Source organism: Athalia rosae, chromosome 3, assembly GCF_917208135.1.
Source record: "Athalia rosae chromosome 3, iyAthRosa1.1, whole genome shotgun sequence".
NCBI lineage: Eukaryota > Metazoa > Arthropoda > Insecta > Hymenoptera > Athaliidae > Athalia > Athalia rosae.
Genome location: NC_064028.1, coordinates 8,428,759 through 8,447,640, shown reverse-complemented (window position 1 = coordinate 8,447,640; position 18,882 = coordinate 8,428,759). Strand labels below are relative to the sequence as shown.

The following is an 18,882-nucleotide window of genomic DNA, read 5'->3' as shown; positions in this document are numbered from 1 at the left end:
GAGAAAAAAATAAATGAAACGACGCGGTTCCGCTTCGGAATCAGACAACGATTTTTCTCATTTTGACTTTTGTTTATCCATACCATTGTTATTTTCTTAGGTATCTCGCCTTGATTAATACAGGGTGACCCTTTCGGACGTGAAAATATGAACGACGTTGTGGAATGGAAATGATGTTATTCAAATTTGTCTCCATGACAGAAATACTTTATCACGGTTACCCGCCCGCCGCTGCTGCTGTTTGCTTTTGCTTTTGCTTTTGCTGCCCGTGGCTAGGCACCGGTTATAACTTTCATCCCTATTCACGGATGTGCACCGTACCGGTACGATTAGGCGCTATTTATGCTACCTTTTTTATCCTTTGATCCAAGATTATTATACCCCCGTACGCCGACTACAAGACATCTCACGCTGACGCTGGCCGCTGCTGCAGTCGCGAGACGTACCTACGTGATGCATACTTATACACTCTCCGCCACGTCGCTTGAAAATCTACTGGACACGATTGGATCTCCTTATATATCGTACCTACCCCCCTGAGAAATTAAGGAGACGTTTAAAAAGAGGAAGTTGAAGAAGACGACCGAGAAGAAGAAGAATAATTGTCTCATACCGAGACGTCGTACCTTTGTGAAAAACAAAATTCTCGCGTAAGCAATTTCACCGGTCTTTGACATGAAAGTAATCGATAAGCCAAGATTGAAACATATAGTTTTCTTTACCTTCGGTAGAAGATTATTGTTATGATATGTTTTTTTTTTTTTTTTTTATTATAGTTGTTATATTTTACCTGCGGTGGTGTTATAAATTATAGAGCGAAGTTTTGTCGAGGAATTCAAGGCAGGCTTGTGATCCCGGAATTACGGGATACATCTCGGGATATATATATATGTATATATATAGCTGTTATCCTTCTAATTTAAATGCAGGCGGTGTTTCCCTTGGTTTGGAACAACCAAGATTCCGGTTTTTGATATCTTCTCGGGTTGGATTGTTATCAAATACCCGCGTACCATCTATATTTGTAAGTACTACGCCCAGAACCTGCGGCACGTCGCGACGCGTCGGGATCAGCGACAGGCGAACACTTAATTTTCAAACGTAGCAGCAGAAACGACAAGAAATTTCAGTTGGCCTGGTCAGACAGGATGTAATATGTAGGTACCACAGGTCAACGATAAAACATTTCCCGATCATCGTTGTCTTTCAGCTTGATCAGCGAATGTGGACCCAATCAAGAATCATTGTGTCCGCATTGTCTGCATTGGAAACTCGGAGTATTTCGAGATCTCCATTCTCGTCATGAAACGTCAGAAACCTGTTTTTTTTTTTTTTCTGTCTCAATCGAGTGTCCTCTTGTGAAAAGACGATAATAGACAAATAGATGATAAGTTTATCGTTTCGATAGGTGGATAAATTTAGTTAGCGGATTCTGATCCACGGGACCAAAATACATGAGAAACCCATCAATATAAAATTAATTTTCGACCCTAAAATCAAAAAAAAAAACTCTTTGATTTTTTCGATTTATGGAGCAAAGATGAAGTATTTTTATAATCGATTCCCGTTCCTCAAAGCCCTTGATACTTTTATTGTTCGGTTTCAAAATGTCTTCGAAAAAATTTTTTCGCTCACACTCGACAACAAGCGTTGTGATATTCGACGTAAAACTCGATCGAAACGAACAACAGACGTGGCTCTGCCAAGCGGAAGTAAAAAATGTACGCATTCAGAAAGGAATCTTCTAAGGTGTTTCAAATTAAAGTCTAAGTATGGGCTGCTGCTTTGGCTCATATGCGGACAAAAATTTCGAATCCCCGAGGACGCATGTGCATAGAAACATAATATATGGAATAAATATAAAGCGACGCGTTCTGCTAAAAGACACGCCTTCCATTAAACGAAAGATATATATATGTATACGAAGGGCAGATGTTTGTGAGAATAAGAAAGAGGAAAGGGAGATACCGTAGGAGTGAACGTAACAGAGAAAAAGAAAGGGCGTTAAATCGTTTCGAACTACACTTTGCCGAATATAATATATGTACACGGTTGAACAGTTTCTGTTTTTGATATCCGTGACATTAACCATAGGCGTTTCCAAAAGGGCACCGCAGCCTCCCTTTTAACATTATTCTCGCATACAAGAATCCTCCACAAAGGTTCTCCTCTGTGACGCAGCCCTCTCCTAGGGTCTTCAAGATGCAGTTATACACGCGTTATACTTTTCTGTATAAAATTTCGTCTTTTGTCAAACTTTCCAAAATATCCCCCCCCGAAAATCGTAGTAATCGATTGAGCAGGAGGACAGGACATCTTCGACGGTTAAGAAAAAAAAAAAGAAGAAAACTGGGGAAGCACGAATCTGTCCGAAACTTGTCAACGAGATTCGGAAATTCTAAAATAAAAAAAAAAAGCACGCGAGGCGATCCTTTGAGGTTTGGGAAAATAATTCCGATTGGAAGATACGTGGGGAATGAAAAGAAGAAATAATGATAATAAAAAGAGGAGGACCTAGGGGGAGAATGGAAGCGGGAAAGTAGGAAGTGGAAAGTGGGAAGTATAACCGTGTCGTACGTCGAGCTAAAACCTGCAGGATGAGAGACCAAATGGCAACTGCTGCAGGGATAAGGAAGGGAAGATTACGGGAGCTGAGTGTTTACGACTAACCTAATTCTAATAAGATTCTCGTCAAGAGACAAGAGGGATTAATTAAGGATCTCTCGAAATGCCGGCGGCCTCGGGAATCCCCCTCGCGCCCCACCGACGCTAATATTGTATAAAAGCTGCTCTGTTCCACCGGGTCGCTTCTTTTCCCACGAAAAATCATGATTTATGAAAACTGCACACAGATTTTTAAAGCTGACGTTCAAAACAGCTGGATTCGAAAAATTTTGAACAGAAAGAAAAAAAATCGCTTATTCAACAACGTTCGTCATTTCCACTGTAGCTGATACTTTTTTGGCGAGTTGAATCAGAAAAGCCAAACGAACCACTAAAATCTTGTACAAGTCGATGAATTACTGAATTCACTATTCTGGATTTTGGAATCCATGGGATTAGAAAAATCTAGAGATAAGGTAGATCGCTTCTCACTTCTTCTAGCACCGTTCGAAAACAAAGATTTCCTAGGGCTTGATCTCGAGTCCGGCAAAATGAGAAATAGATGCGTTTGAAGAACGGCTGTGAGAACGGCTAAGGTAATAATGAAAATCCTCCTAAAGAGGCGTCTTATACGATTCCTATAAAGCAACCCCCCGATATTGACGCTGCATCAAATTTCGTATTCCGTTTGTTTAGAGAGGGTAAAAAAAAAAAGTAAAAATCAAATAAAAAAGAAGGAGATCCTGATATTGCGTAGGTATGCAGACTGCAAGCTGTGGGTATACTACCTACTATATAAAGTTCTATAACCCACACGTACGTATAAGCGTATACATGTGTACATAGAAACTTTACGACTTTTATGCTCAGACTTAACTGTCGCTTGTAAAGGTGGCCTGGTATTCACGACGAGAAACCCAAGTGAACCTCTTTTATTTATTTTACTTCATTTTGTTTTTATACATCTTTTTTTTTTTTTTTCTCTTTTATATGGGTAATCTCGAAGATTTCACTACCTTTTTTTTGAGCCCTTCTTTTATCTCTCCCTGTATCTGACTCGCAATTTTTTCGTTACGTTTTTTTTTAATTCCGAAGTAAGAAACACAGCGGAACAAAAAAAAACAGAAACAAAAAAAAACAAAAAAAGAAACACCATTATAGAAGTGAAGATAAAATATTGCGTGCGGAGGATAAAAATGGCGGTAGAAAAAAAGGGGGGGAAAAAAAGCAACGAAAAGAATAGATTGATCGCGTCGACGACGGCGATGCAGCAGGAAATAAATCCGAATCCTTAATTCCTCGAATTAACCTTGAATGGTGAAGATTGTAGTAGATTACCTCACTGCAGCGTAGAAAGGGAGGTAAAAAGTGGGGAAAGGGGAGGAGGAGGTGGAGGTGGAGGTGGAGCCGGGGAATGGAAATGGGGGATAAAACGAATCAATCAAGGGACCCTTTTCCTCATAGCTCCACGGGTGGATGTATACGTATACGAGAGATTCGATGATGCAGACGCGGCGGACGCGACGACGAGCTCATCGCCGATCCGATGCAACAACTAAAATTAATGATTGCCTTTCAGCTTATATGCATTGTTAGCACCCCGCGCGGCCCACGCCGGCTTTCACCATCATTATTTGACCTAGCCACGTCATTTATATTCATAAACATACGTCCAAACCCGCTCTAATGTTCGTATCCGACAAGACCAACCTAGTAAATAAATATATCCTTAAACGACGCCGCCGCCGTGCGGACGATTTGTACCCGGAATAAAGCTAAAGCTATCAAACGCTTCTATGGGTGCAGTTTCTCCTTTTGTTTCAATTTCATCATCGACACGACGAATAATAAAAATGACAATAACTGCAACGTTGACAACAACGTCGTTCGTCATTTACGTGTTAAGAGATACACGAGAAACGCGAGGCGCACCCTCTCCCTCCGCCGTTGCACGTGTGCTTTTTCTTTGTGGGATGTATAGGACATTTTCTTATGCCGCGGATAGCCATTTTACCAGCCCTTGATGCGACTTTAATGTCCGCAGCGCGAGCGATATCGTCGGTCTGCCTCTTCTTCCCGAAGAACTTTCGGCGAGGGGCGAATGGAGGGACTTTTGGGATATCAACACATTAGGAGATAGGCTCTCTTCTCCCTCGCGCCGTTCCCTCCTCCTTATTTTCCGACCCCCGGCGAGCCCTTCTTCCAACGAAACTACCTACTGAAAAATTTGCGATCTTTTTTTCTAGCCGCTACCTCTACGTCCTGCCGCAGGAAATATAAAAAGGGCGCGAGCTGGGGGCGAAAGATATACTTCTTTTGCAAGGATTCCAAATAAGGCCGAAGTCGAAAACTTTTATTCCTTTTATTTTTTCACAAACTAACGCTGTTTATAAATTTTTTACGCTTGATCTTGAGCAAATTTGAACGATCGAAGGGCGGTGACATTTTTTGAAAACGGGCGACGATAATTTTTTTCGGTGTATCATCCCCTGCCCGGTAATCGGTTCTTTTTATTATTCACTTTGTTTTTTTTTGCGCTCGTTTTGTTCGTGTTCGTCTTAAACGACGCTTAATGATCGTCGTTCACAAGTTTTGTTTTCTTTTCTTCTTACGTACAGTTCGTTGACTTTTATACCACATCGTCTGTAGCGACGATTTTTTTTTTTTTTTCGTGTCCGTACAACGAAAAAAGTTCTTTTTCTTTAGGTTGCCGAGCATTATTAATTATTATAATTACAATTTTTTTTTTTTTTTTCGTAGTTTTTTGTCACGAAACGGGTGAAGAAAAAAAAGGTGAAAATCGTAGAAGAGACGCGATTAAAATCCAGATAGATTCGTCCCGGGTCGGTGTAAATATACGCTATATACCTTAAGCGACTGTCTTTTAGCGATTAATTAGCAAACATTTAAGTAAATTAGACTCATTAGGGCCGTGCTTCCCATTGGCAACCAGCAATCGGTCTTGCTTTTAAGTTCCCACGGGTTCTGGCCAATTATCTTGCTAACGATAACGCCCGAATCCTTTCTTTAATTAATTTCCAAGGATTTCGACGACGCCCGGCGCTCGTTTCCCCCGCGTAGAACTCGCCGCGGTGCACCAAATGCGCGCGCGTTCTAAACATACCCTATGTAAACGCGAGAATTCCGCGGAGTGAAATTCCGCCCCTCATTTTATAATACACGCTTGACTTTCTTCAATCCAGCAGCTATGCGGAAAAGCAGGTAATTTCGCAGTCACACGGGAAATCGAGGGAACGTTTTTTTTTCTCTCTCTCTTTTTTTTCCATTTGGTCTCTCCCTCTACTCTTTTCTTCAGAGGGGGTTCTTTGAACCACGAAAACCGCGAGAATATTATAATTCGTAATTAAAAAATTTTTCTTCCAAATTTCGCACGTTTCGAGCACCAAAATTATATGTACATATATATATGATACGCGTGTATAGACCGTTACGTGTAAAAAGTAAGAGGAAAAAAGGGGGAAGGAAAAATAAAAAATATAGGGGACCGATAAGACTGCAAGATTAACGAGAAAACATGGCGGCTCTTACGTTTAACGCCCCTCGTAATTACCGCCGCGAAAACCCGAAAGATAAAAGCTAAAAGTATCCTTTAAAGGGGAGGTTTAAGAAGGTATAGGTGCATGGAATGTATGCTATGCGTGTATGTATGTATTTACACACACATAACGAAGGTATATAAATGTGTGTATGTAGAAACTTTGCAGAATCACGTCGCTTGGTGCACTTCACGAACGATCTTAGCTGTTCTCGTTCGAGTAAGAGAAAGAAAAAAAAAAAAAAGGAATGAATAAATAAGGGAGAAGAGAGAAAAAAAAAAAATAGCTTCTCACATTCAATTACGCGAGAACATAGGTATAAGTATTCACTTGTATGTACCTTTTGTTTTTTTGCTCTATGATATACATATATGCATAAAAACTTTACTTTAAATTTACACTGTGTAACTAACTCTGTACATATCAGCTACTTTTGTGAATTTTTCACTAGACTCAATTAACGAATATATAGTTGTGAAATTTCACGGTGATAGATGTTTTCATTAAATTCCTGGCTTAGGTTTTCTTTCGGCATTAAATTTTTTTTCTCAATTTTCTTTCGTTTTTTTTTTCAATTTTTCGCGATTCGTTCGGAGTGCTTTTCGATCGAGCGGTAAAAGCTCGCTTTACAGTGGGTACGGGTATGTTTACGTGAGAGGGAAAAGAGAGCTTGGTAACGGAGAAGGGGAAAAGAAAGAGAGTTTTTGAAATAATAATGAAAAGGCTAACAAGGGTATAATTTGAAATTAGCAGAGGAATCTTTAGAACGAAACGAGTCGACTGAATTAACCATCGCGATTTTCAAACACAGCCCGACTACTCCGCCGGCTAACGCTGCAAGTTCAACATAAACCGAGTGCGGAATTGATATTGCTTTTTTGGTGGAAATACTCGAAATTAATGTACGGAAAAAATACAAAATTGTCGAAAATAAAATAAATGAATAATACTAATTACTAACCAACTAACTAATTCAACCAACGTATAGAACTGAGGTAAAAGAAAATCTAACCAGAAATCAAGAGTCGGATGACCGATGAAAAAAAAAAGCTCACGCACAATTTAAAAAACTATTCCTCATCTATTTTCCGAGTGAAAAATAGAAGTTTTTTCTTTTTTTTTTTTTTTTTGAAATAATTTATACGCGGACGTTGGCAAAAAACGAAATAATATATTTTAAACGCGTGCCACGGTTGAGTGGTTCTGATTTGTTTTTTTTTTCTCCTTTTTTTTTTCCCTTCACAATATACGTGTACAGTATAGGTATACCTACGTATGCACAGAGTTACCTTTCTCCGCTTTCAGAATTTGCGGTGTACGAAGGCGAAAAATAATTAAACTATACACAAAGAGGGGTCTGAATTTTCATATAAAACACATATAAAAGGTGGGTATTACATATTTATCGCGCATACGAATGTGAAACAAGTAGATTACACGCGTATTACATACGCGATGTACATACGTGTTTAGTCATAAATATGTAAGTACATACGTAGGAGAAAGTATGTAAAATGCAACACTTTGCGAAAAAAAAAACCATCTGAACGAACAATCGGTCAAAAATGAAGGATAATAGGTATGTCTACCTTTTTTTTTTGTTTTCCAGCGTTTTCTCCATTTTTTTCCACATCATTTCAGTGTTCTAGCTTGTGTGGGTTACCTGGTTGCAGGAACGGTTACGTAGCTAATAAAAAATTTTCTCGGAACCAGGATATGGCCTGGCATGCCCCCTAATACTATACCGGAAGTAAAATATTGATCCTAGGCCAGCGTCCCTACAGCTCGCACGCATATTCTCGCTCGCAAACCGAGTTTTTCCTTCTTCCGCGACTAGGTGTGCACGTGCATACCTTATTGTACGGATAGGTAATACGTACTAAATAATAACCAACCGAAATAGCCCACTGTTCCAGCTGTAAAGGGTTTTCAATTTCCAGAATGGATGTCGAAAAATTCTCGGAACTACAGACGTTTCACTACGGAATACCTTTGATTTTTTTTTTTTTTTTTTAATCAATCGCCAAAAAAGCTATTTCCGAATCGAAATTTCATCCAATTCCGGATCGGCCCATATTTGATGGTATTTACCCAATATCTCATTTACACTATATTTACCCCGTCACGTTATATGTACGACGTATATCGCATGCGGATAATACAAATTTGACAAAATTCAACCCATACAGCCTCTATATCCATAGAAATCGGTGCACAATGATCGTTCTATTTGCCGTGCATGTACGCGTATACATGTATGTATGTATGTATATATAAATGGTTTATGTAATTTGATATATATTATATAACAGCCGTTTGTGTGCAACTTCCGTCGCCGGCACTCTACATATTGTGGCATTGTTTTGTGATTGGCTTATGAATGTCACCGCGGGAGCATACCGCCGCGTTATTGGTACGCGATATTTCTGGCCCTCCTGCCCTCGAAACTCGAAATTCAAAATTCTACGTACAACTAACAAATGAGAGAGAGCAATAAACTGAAGTTCTTTGTTTTATTCACATCGGTATTTAGACGTGTTTATAAATACGCTTCGCTCGTACGGTAAATAACGCAACGTGGACGACGAAGGGAAAAACGCACACGGAATTGAAGACGAAAAAATATCGAACCTGATCGGCGCGGGTGATGTAGCTCAAATTTGAAATGTCCAAGCTTAATACGTGCGACTCGTTCGTTTTTTGGGGTACATATTCGAGGGACGGTTCGTACGCATGTTTAACAATTTCTTCTTTTCTTCCATATCTTTTCGTACGCGAGGCGATGATTTATCGATTTTGGGAAATGGAGCTGGTCGTTTTTTTCCTACTCTTAATCAACGATACATCAATTCAAATTAGGGGGCGCCGTATTTCACGCCGGTAATTTATACCAGCGATCGCATTTTCTCGTACGACGTCGAGTGACGGGACTTTATAGAACCCCGTATACGTGTACCTATACCCTAAACCTCTACGCCCCCCCGTGGAGCACGCGCCGATCGAATCTCCATGGGGTGAACAAAGAAAAAAAATAAAAAAAATGAAAAAATTCAAGGGAAAATATAGAAGAAGCGGTTAGAAAAAAAGATACCCTGCCAACGATCATCGTCGTGTCACCCTAAAAAATCTCTCCCTCCCTCTCTCTCTCTCTCTTTTTTCCCTCTATATTCATACTATATATATGTATAGTCGGTTTTACAAAGGAACCGCAAATGGCATCGGAAGTGGCGGATTCAATTTATGTGTAAATTTCCTTGATTTTCAACGCCTGAGGTACGCGCACGTCTCAAAATATCTTTTGATATCTACCCGCCTCTGCTTTTTCGTAGCGTACCTGAAAATTTCTTTTTTTTCTCTCTCATCACTTGGAACAAGCCACGAAATTCATCATCCGAGTAATACGACTGGAGAGAAAAATGGAGGATGAGGTGGGGAAAAAAGAAATCGTAAATTTTCTGATCAATCTTGAGAATTCGAATTTGCGGCGCCGACGAATGCGACAGAGATGATTTTTTTCGACTCGGAATGTCCTCGCGTGGTAACGGGAGGATACGGTTTACCGTTCTCACTTCCTTATGCACGTGTGGGCGAAACGTATAAGGCGAGATGATTTTGTGAATTGCCTGGCGGGTTCTTTACGCGTCATCTATGGTTTATTCAACCCCCATCAGCGTATTATACCCATAAGCCACACGACGCACGCCTACACCCTCGACATTTCTAAAAGAAGCTGCTAGAAAAGCACCCGATACCGACAGAAGCCGACTACCGTATACCCCGCACAGAATACATCCGTGTATAAATATGTACATACATGAAAAATGAATAGGCGCCTCTCTTACACGCCCTGTTAAAATATACATGTTTCCTAATGTCCCCCATCGGCTGATTTTTTTTAATCGATGACTTTTACTCGAGACAAAATTTAAACTAAACCAAAAAAATTATCTATCTTCGAACGAGATCGGCTTCGAATTTGAAAACAAAGTTTAGAAGCTTCAGGTGCTTCTTTGGTTTTTTTTTTTCAACCCTTATACAAATCGGTATCTGATAGGGATGTAGAATATTTTCGCAAATCGCTTACGGCAATAAAGTCTATCCATGGAACTCGTTTTGCGTGACATAAGACGTATTTTCATCCCCAAAATCGGCGGTGAAGAGAAGAGAAGGGAATAGGACCACGTGCGTTACACATCCTGACAAATCTCTTCATATCCCAAATATCTACGAATCGTACCGTACGAGATGCAAGGGAAAATAGGGTCGAAGAAAAAGGTGCGAAAAAGAAATAAAAAGTGAAAGAAAGAGAGAGGAAAATATTCAACGATGAGAAGCGACCCTTCCATCCATACGTATCTACATACATACATCTAGGTAAAATTTGTATACAGATACGCGTGTACGTACAGATATATGTATGTATACATATATTAGAATGTTTGCTCCGCGATCGATTTTGAACTCTTAACAAATTCACGAAAGCTCTTCCTCAGGCTTGCAGGTCTCCCTTATATTCCCTTCAGCTGCGTACGGAGCCGTGCAAAATTTGTACACTTACGTATAGATATATATATATATAGCTTGCACGCGCTATAGGTTGGTACTTGAGTAATTCCGAGTGGAGATTTCTCCCCTCGCGTCCTCGCTCCGCGACTCCATGAATATGTTTCCCTCTACCGATTCAATCTGCAATCCAGAATCCGGCGTATCCGACGCGGTTCCGCGGCGTCTTCTTCATCTTTCTCCCTCGATCTCCTTTTTTTTCTCCCCGTCGTGCAACGGGAAGAGCAGCACCACCAGAAGCTATACACACGTACACACAGGGTATACATGAACACTACACACCGGTGAAGAATTCAAAGTTCCCGAGGGTGACTAATGCAGCGGGATTTCCTTGGCCCTTTAGGACTTCTAACGCGCCTCGTCCTCTTCGACTCTCTTTCTTTTTTTTTTTTTCTTTCTCCTATATACACATTACGCTACGAAACGAATAACGAATAAAACTTCTGTGTATACGTACATAGGGATAGGTATATAATATACTCGCCCCCTCGCCCTCTGCACCGGACATACCGCGCGCATAATTTTCGACCTCAGAAATTACCCCCTGACCCTTAATCAAGATCGTTATCAGTTTTATTTATTATAGTGAAAAAGTTTACCGCGCATTATGCCCAGAGTAATTCGATACGGTTACCGGTTACCGGTATGTTTTTTTTTTTTTTTCAATTTTTTCCGAGGTGTCTCTTTGGACGGAAAATATCAAAAAGGTGGCCGGTCCGTACTTCGGAGATGGGAGTCGGATTGCAATATCTAGCTTATTACGTTATTCGTATAATTTCGATTTCCGAATACCTCGGAGCGTCGAAGGACGGAATACGAAGGACGAATAAATGCATCGGATATCGCACGGTGGCCTTATACATCACATCGGCTATCACCATGTTTTCCACATGATCCTTTATAGGGGCGCGAGTATAGGGCGTTCTTGTTTGGGGAAAAGAAAATATCTGCTGAATCAAGATATTCCCTTTCCACAGATAATACGGGGCATTGTATGTATATATATATATACGTGTACAGTTATGTATGAAGGATACACCCCGCGGAAAGGTAAAGTACACGCGTTATACAGGGTGAGTTACTTCGAATTCCGACACCGGTAGGAGCTTATCGGGGCTTTTTTTTTTTATAATCCAACGAACGCTGCGGGGTAGGAAGAAAATGTGAAAATTGGGGAGAACGGCGGAAAATCGACGCACCGAGTTAACGGGGGAGGGGGGATGATCAGCGTGCACCAAATTAGGTTCCTAAACACTCTCGGAGTTTTAAATAACTCACCCCGTACATTATGGATATAAGTATTGACTTGACGCGGCATATTTCATCCCTTGCAACGCGCCATTGACCGTCGCGCCAACATCTGTTTTTATGGCGGTCCACACGTTTCTGCCTTTCACGCTACGACGAACCAACCCTCGATCCTCGATCCTCGACCCTCTTCTCCCCTCCTCCTCTCCTCCCCCCTCCCCCTTCCGCAACTTTCTTCCATCTGATTTCTACCGCGGTGGGCATCAAAGTATGAAAAGTTTCCTTAAAGGAAATCCCTTTAGGGTTGCGATATTTCATTCGGTTTGGAAGCGCGCTGCTCGCGACGATCGTAGAGACAATTGATGGCCGAAAAATTACGCTGTAAATATGCAACCCTTACATTTACAATTCGTGCGGACACGAGGAGAAAGTGGCGAGATATCGAACGTCGTGGAATATTTTTGGAATTCCACTGTAAGAAATTTGAAGACGTGAGTTCGAATTTGATGAAAAAAATTGTGAGGAACGTACGTATTGAATTTTTGAGGATGACGATGAGATGGAATTCGGTTTTTTTTTTTTTTTTGTTCCTGTCAACCAGAAGCCCTACGGCGGGCGGCTTCTTACCTTCAATATGCACGGTCTAGGAACTTGCAGAACTGGCTTTTTCTTCCGCGATTGAGGAGTGCGGGGGTTTTTCTGGTCTAGACCTTTCAGGATAAAATTTCAATTTACGTACTTTTGCTTTTCAACTCTCTTCCGGACGATACGTCTAACCTTTTCATCTCCCATCTTACTCGATCCCCTTGGCAATCTTTTTATTTCTTTGTCTCTCCCTCCCTATCTGGCTCTCGCAGCTCTTCTATTTCAGAATCTCTTCGGTGCACGCAGCAGACTTCTTTCGAGAGATCGATATACACATTTCAACACTCGGAATAAAAAGGAGAGGAAAAAGGAGACTTGCGTTACCGTACGTCATTTCTAGTCAGACTGACGGATGCAACCTTACGCCCGGGATGAATGGACTGTGTACCGCGCCGAAGGGCGCATTCTTCAGGTACACACAAAATGTAGCGTTTTATTTACGGCGAGAAAATCCACCGCGTTAAAACAAAGCGGAGCTGGAGGAGTTGATTTTTTTTTATTCTTAGAAAAAAAACAAAAACGGAAGTAACAAAAAAATCGATACCGTTGATGAAAATACTTTGAGCAATGCTACGGAACGAGCGTGTTCAGGGATTTTGCAAAATTTGCGGTTCGCTTTATGGCGAACGGACGTCGCGACGCGAAACGCGGTGATTACCCACCCCTCTAATTTTCATATTTCATGTCCGACGCGAAATAAGTAGCGCGACGCGGTGCTCGGTCAGTTCTCGTTTCTCCTTCGTTGTTATATTTAGCTGACGCGAGGAACGAGAAGAAGAAAAATAACAGAAATTGATAATAACAGCCCTTGTTTTTCTCAAACCCGACGATTTTTCTCTCGCTTCGTCCGACGATAATTTCACCTCATCATTCTTCTCCCATTTTCCGTTGCGATCGAAAGGTGAGGTAAGGAATCGCTGCAGTTTTAAAACGAGCATTGTCTTCAAGTTACGATTGTCGAATAATTTGCGACTGGTACGACGACTTTTTAGCTCGTACGACGAGGTCGCCGTTACTTTAAGCTTGATGTAAAAGCTGTCTACGAGTTTGATCCGGTTGTCTAAGGGGGCGAAGGGGTGCGCACACGGGGTTTATATTGGGCTCTCCCTTGTTGTAACTCGGGGATTTCTTGGCGCTCGGTTTTCGCTTGCCAGTCGGTATACGTACGTTACATGCACGTATCTACGTACACACGTATATATATCTATATATATATATGTGTGTATACATACCGTCCCGGGGGAGTTTGCCGTGTTCTCCACCCTCGGGACAAAGAGACTAGACGAAGAGCTGATACCGCATTCACGCGGGGTTCGATTGCACGTAGGTACCAGACGTGCCCTTGCGTACGCGACGGTATCCAGCTCTCCCACCTTCCTCCTTTTCTTTCCCTCAAATTTTTTCTTTTTTTTTTTTTTTTGTCATCTCCTCCCTCGTCCCGGCTCCCTCCCTCTTTATTCGCCGCTATCTTTCTCTCTCTCTCTCTCTCTTCAGACTCTCTTTTACGTCAACCAAAAGAACCGACGAAACACTCCCAGTGTCCCACCACCACTACTACCCGCTATCGTCAGCGGACCAAAGTATTGAAAAGAAATTGTAGCTGGAGCGAGTATAAAAATTGGTTAGATGCATGGGGTTGGTAAGCGCATGTACGCGTACAGTACGGTAAAAGTTGTTCGGTTATAAGGTAGTTTTATATTACCCTTTCGGAAAAATTGAATATTGCCTTCTTGCATTTTTATATGAAAAAGTAGAAACTATCTTCTTTCTCGCATGTGTACAGTACTATAATGACATTGCGGATTATACGTTGGCATAAAATCGAACCTGCATCCGTACATATGTGGCTAAAAGTTTTTATTGTACATACATACCTATACGTGAATATCGTACGAGAGTATTATATAGGAAATTTTTACGCGGGGCCAGCATATTCGGCTCTTCGCTTAAGAATTATAATGGACAACAAGTTTGATAGGGTCATTTTTATGGTTATCTGTATAATATCTACGTAGTTGTTATACCTATATACTACCGCCGTACACTTGATGGGCGGTTGCGATGCCCTCCTTGCTTTTCTAGTGGTTCGTGGTTGATCGGTGGCTCGTGGCAGCCTCGTATAATACACGTGCTATCCATCAATATCTGACCCTCGTTAACTCGGGGTGTTCATAAGCTCAAAAAAATGTGGAAGCACCGCCATCGCCGACGAGGTGCAGATAGGGGTAAAGATGCAATATCACGGTGATCCATCTCGCTAGACGATCGTACGAAGTCTATCTATATATGTATATCGTACCGATCTACGTATATATGTACGTGAAATGCTCCATGGCTCTCCTCTCGATCCGAAATCCTTATTTTTTGCAACGCGTTTTTCGGGGTAATAAAACCAACAACAAAAAAAAAACGACCAAAATACCATCGTCGAGGGGTGAGACGGACGAAAATAAGACGCGTATAATTCCGTTTATGTATAATATACCGTTGAAGCGAACGGGCTGAAGGAATTTTTTTGGATCCGCGAACTGAAAATTTTCTACTGGCTTTTTTTTTTTTTTTTTTCGTACACCCGTGAGACGGTCGACTCTTGGAGCAGAGGTGAGAGACGATCTGGAGAATAAAATACGACGTTGCAATATACATATAAACATATAGGTATGTATGTATGTATGTATGTATATTTTTTAGGGAGCTTTGCATACAGCTACACGTATACGTGGAAACCGATTCGTTTTATACAAATTTATGGATTTCCTAAAGCGTTTTCGGTAGCGCCGATCGCGCTGCAGTATGTATAGGTAGGTATAATACTAATACATAGTAACAGCGGTACCAGCAGCAGCGGCAGCAGCAGCAGCAGCATTTCGCTTGGGTATTATATAGTCTGGTTGCAAATATATTTGAAATCCTGCAGGAGCATCGAAATGGCCTTTAAATCTAACCCACCCTGGCAGGCTAATAGTCTAGCAACACTTTCCCGTCGAGTTCATCCAAGATGGCGGGGCTCCCCGCAGTTTATCATCACATATATATACCTGTACGCGTTTGATATTTGCATATTATATATATATATACATGTACATACATACAGGAGCACAATTTACGCGGCCTTCGTACGCGTGTCCAATTTTTACCGCTTCATTATCGTAGGAGTTATTTTTTCAAAATTTTCCAAACTGAACTCGAACGAAAGTTGCAGATATATACTTTCAATTTTGAAAATATCGAGAACACGAGGTACGAAAAGTTAGCCAACACGGAAGCGGAAGCGGTTCCTAGTTCCTTTTTTTATTTCTTTTTCTAGTTTCTCCGGCGAGTGCCCAAATCAAACGTTTGATCTTCCGGACGAACGAATCCCCGTAGACGCGATCTGTATAATAATATAATACAATAACACGGGTCGGAGAGAATGACGTCTGAGGAGGCACTCTCGTCCTGTTTACGGTTAGGTACCCCATAGCGCGATTTTTGAACTTCAAAACGTATCAATGTCAGAGCAATGCGACCGCGTGTGCGTGCGTATTACGTTCACGGCCGGGCGCAACTTTTAGCCGTCAATTTTCCCGTCATCGCGATCCCCGGATTCTTCGAACCCCCGGACACGGCAAACTCGAACCCCCCCCGAAAATATCCACATCGTCCGAAAAGAGAAGAGCGTATATAGGTACATATTTCACGCACACGCGCGAACGTGCGCGTATATATTTACTCGCTAACAGAAAGTGGTTCAAGGTTCAACGAACATTTTCTAAGCGCGCACAATTTTTCCTACACATACCCGAACTTTATGCATTTCACTCACACGTATGGCCGCAGCTTTACCTTTACCCACACAATCGAATCATTCTCTTTTCTGTTTGCTATTCATTTTCGGACGGAGAGTTGTTTTGACGGTGATTTAAAGCGGCGGTTAAATTGGCCGAAAATTTTTTTTTTTTTCCAGTCGAGAAAATATGAGTTTTGTTTTTCTTTCGACTTTCATTTTTCGAATGTACGAGGAACGCCACTTTTTCCCGCGTTGTTTTTTCATCCGGATTTTATCCGAGCAATACGTACAAGTTATAATTTCTAGGGGATTGAATATTTGGTTTTTCTTTACCTTGATTTTTTTCTCTCTCTTTCAAAACGTTCACGGAGCTCGATTTTCCCCTTTTTTTTTTTTTTTGGAAATTTAAATACAAAAAACGAACGCAGAATCAAAAAATAACCGCATCATACACGAATCAAGGGTGAGCTTCCGTGAAACACGCCGTTATACGGATATTACCTTATTGATTCAATAAACAAACAAACGAAGGAGATTATTAATCATGGTTAGGGTGGTGACGACAAGAATTAATAATGAGAAGGCCGACTACACGCGCACACACACGCGCACACACACCGAGACGTGTACGAATTTGATTGATTAGTCGTTAGACTTTGGGTACAGGGTTGCTCTACATCGAGGAGGGTTTCATTTGAGTATAATTTTCGAATTTTCACTTGATTATTACGTACGCGCGGTTATAATTTCGGAAATTTCACGTACCCCGTCTATCCGCAGGTAGGTAAGTAACCTGTACCACACATCGCGTGGTTTTAGGGTATGCTCCAAAGTTTTTAGGGGTGGTGCGACCGGGGGCGGCGAGGGGTGGAAGGGTGTGATAAGTAATAACCGCTCTCGCACGTTTCCTTCGCTCGCTCGCAGTCTCACATCTATGTATGTACATAGCTATGTATAGCTTTTGTATATAGACATGTACCGGGTAATTAGAGCTTAGCTAATTATCTCTTAAATTAACGCAAAACTTAGATGGTTACCTGGAATTCAAGCCGCGAATTTGTATCCGGTTTTCACCTTCCCATATACACAAAGTCTCTCTCTCTCTCTGTACACGTCACACCGTATGTAAATATGTAATTCGTATGCATACACATATATGCGTATACATTACGCGCGCGACAAAGTCAGCGGCACGTTCACGTTGTACATGTAATAATCGTAATGACGACGACGATGATGATGATGATGATGATTATTATTATTTCATTGAATCAACCGACCCAACCGTAGCGTTCCATATTTCAATCTCTGGAGGTCGCTCTGTCGCACGTGGAAATTAATCATCGGGGAAGGAGAAATTTTAGTGTAGCTGCGAGTGCGAAAATCGCGCGAAAAATTTTCAACAGAAAATTGTCGTTTTCTTAATTCGATCATGTGAAGGGTTTCCAAACACCCCATTCATTCTCAAAATATCTTCGCATCATTTTTCAATTATGAAACAATTTTATTATAGTATAACATTCTACTCACCCAAGGTAGACGAGGCATTTTCGAGTTCGATGATAGCAGCGCGTTAAGGATGAAACGAGTATTACAGGATCTGAAACAAGAGATGAAAAACGTCAATATATCGAATTTAAAAATTGGATAGAAAAAGCTAAACGGACGTGAAACAGATGCAGGATCATTGTATTCCAGATTATTGTGTACATCGTTTTCTTTTCCGTTTTTTTTTTTTTTTCTTTCAAACAAAATAGAAATATTTTAATGATATATACGCGTAAACGATCCGTCGATATGGAGAGTAGTCGAACAATAGCCTCAACGACGAATAAAGTAATATATACCTATACGTTCTTCAAGAGCCGCGAACAGATGGACTAATGCCCGGAGGCTGCCGCTCTGCCTCCCTTTCTCTCCAATTTCCGGGACGATGTTTTTCACAACATAAATATAAATATATTTAAACGATATAACTATCTCACGTGTTATTTAACTCGACACCTTTTCGATAAATCCTCGTTACTTACACGCAATCTCTCGACTAAGGCCGATTTTCATTCGAACGATATTCTTCTAGTTTATCATTATTACCGGTGTCTATGAATTCACGAGGCATCGTTCGTGTGGAAATGAAAATTTTCTGTGATGTTTTTTCAAAAAAAAAAAAAAAAGTATTCGACGTCCGTGTGTATCGAATACATACACCTATGTATATACCTGTATGTAATGATATGGGCATAAAAATTCAGAAGAAGAGTGTCCACGAGATATACATTTCAATATAAGGCCTTGTAAAAACAGCTGGAAGTGCTAATTACATCTCGGTATGAATTTCAAAGGCCAGGTGAATATCGGAGGTTTTTTTTTTTTCCCCGTTTGTTCCTTTCCGCTTTTTTTTTTTTTTTACTCTTTCTTTCTCCTCTCGCCATCATCGAGAATGTTGATTGCCCATGGATATCGATTTCGCGTGTGCCTGATCGCTCGTCGGCACAA

General features: G+C 41.0%; 1 protein-coding gene across 1 annotated transcript in view; it reads right to left on the bottom strand.

Annotated features, from left to right (window-relative positions):
• Positions 1-17,981, bottom strand: part of LOC110116929 (slit homolog 2 protein-like) — a 54,875-nt gene extending 36,894 nt beyond the window's left edge. The window contains exon 1 of the mRNA XM_048653347.1: positions 17,917-17,981. Within this exon, the coding sequence (XP_048509304.1) occupies positions 17,917-17,934 (18 nt within the window). The 5' untranslated portion in view covers positions 17,935-17,981. The remainder of the gene's footprint in view (positions 1-17,916) is intronic.
• Between the last annotated feature and the right edge of the window lie 901 nt (positions 17,982-18,882).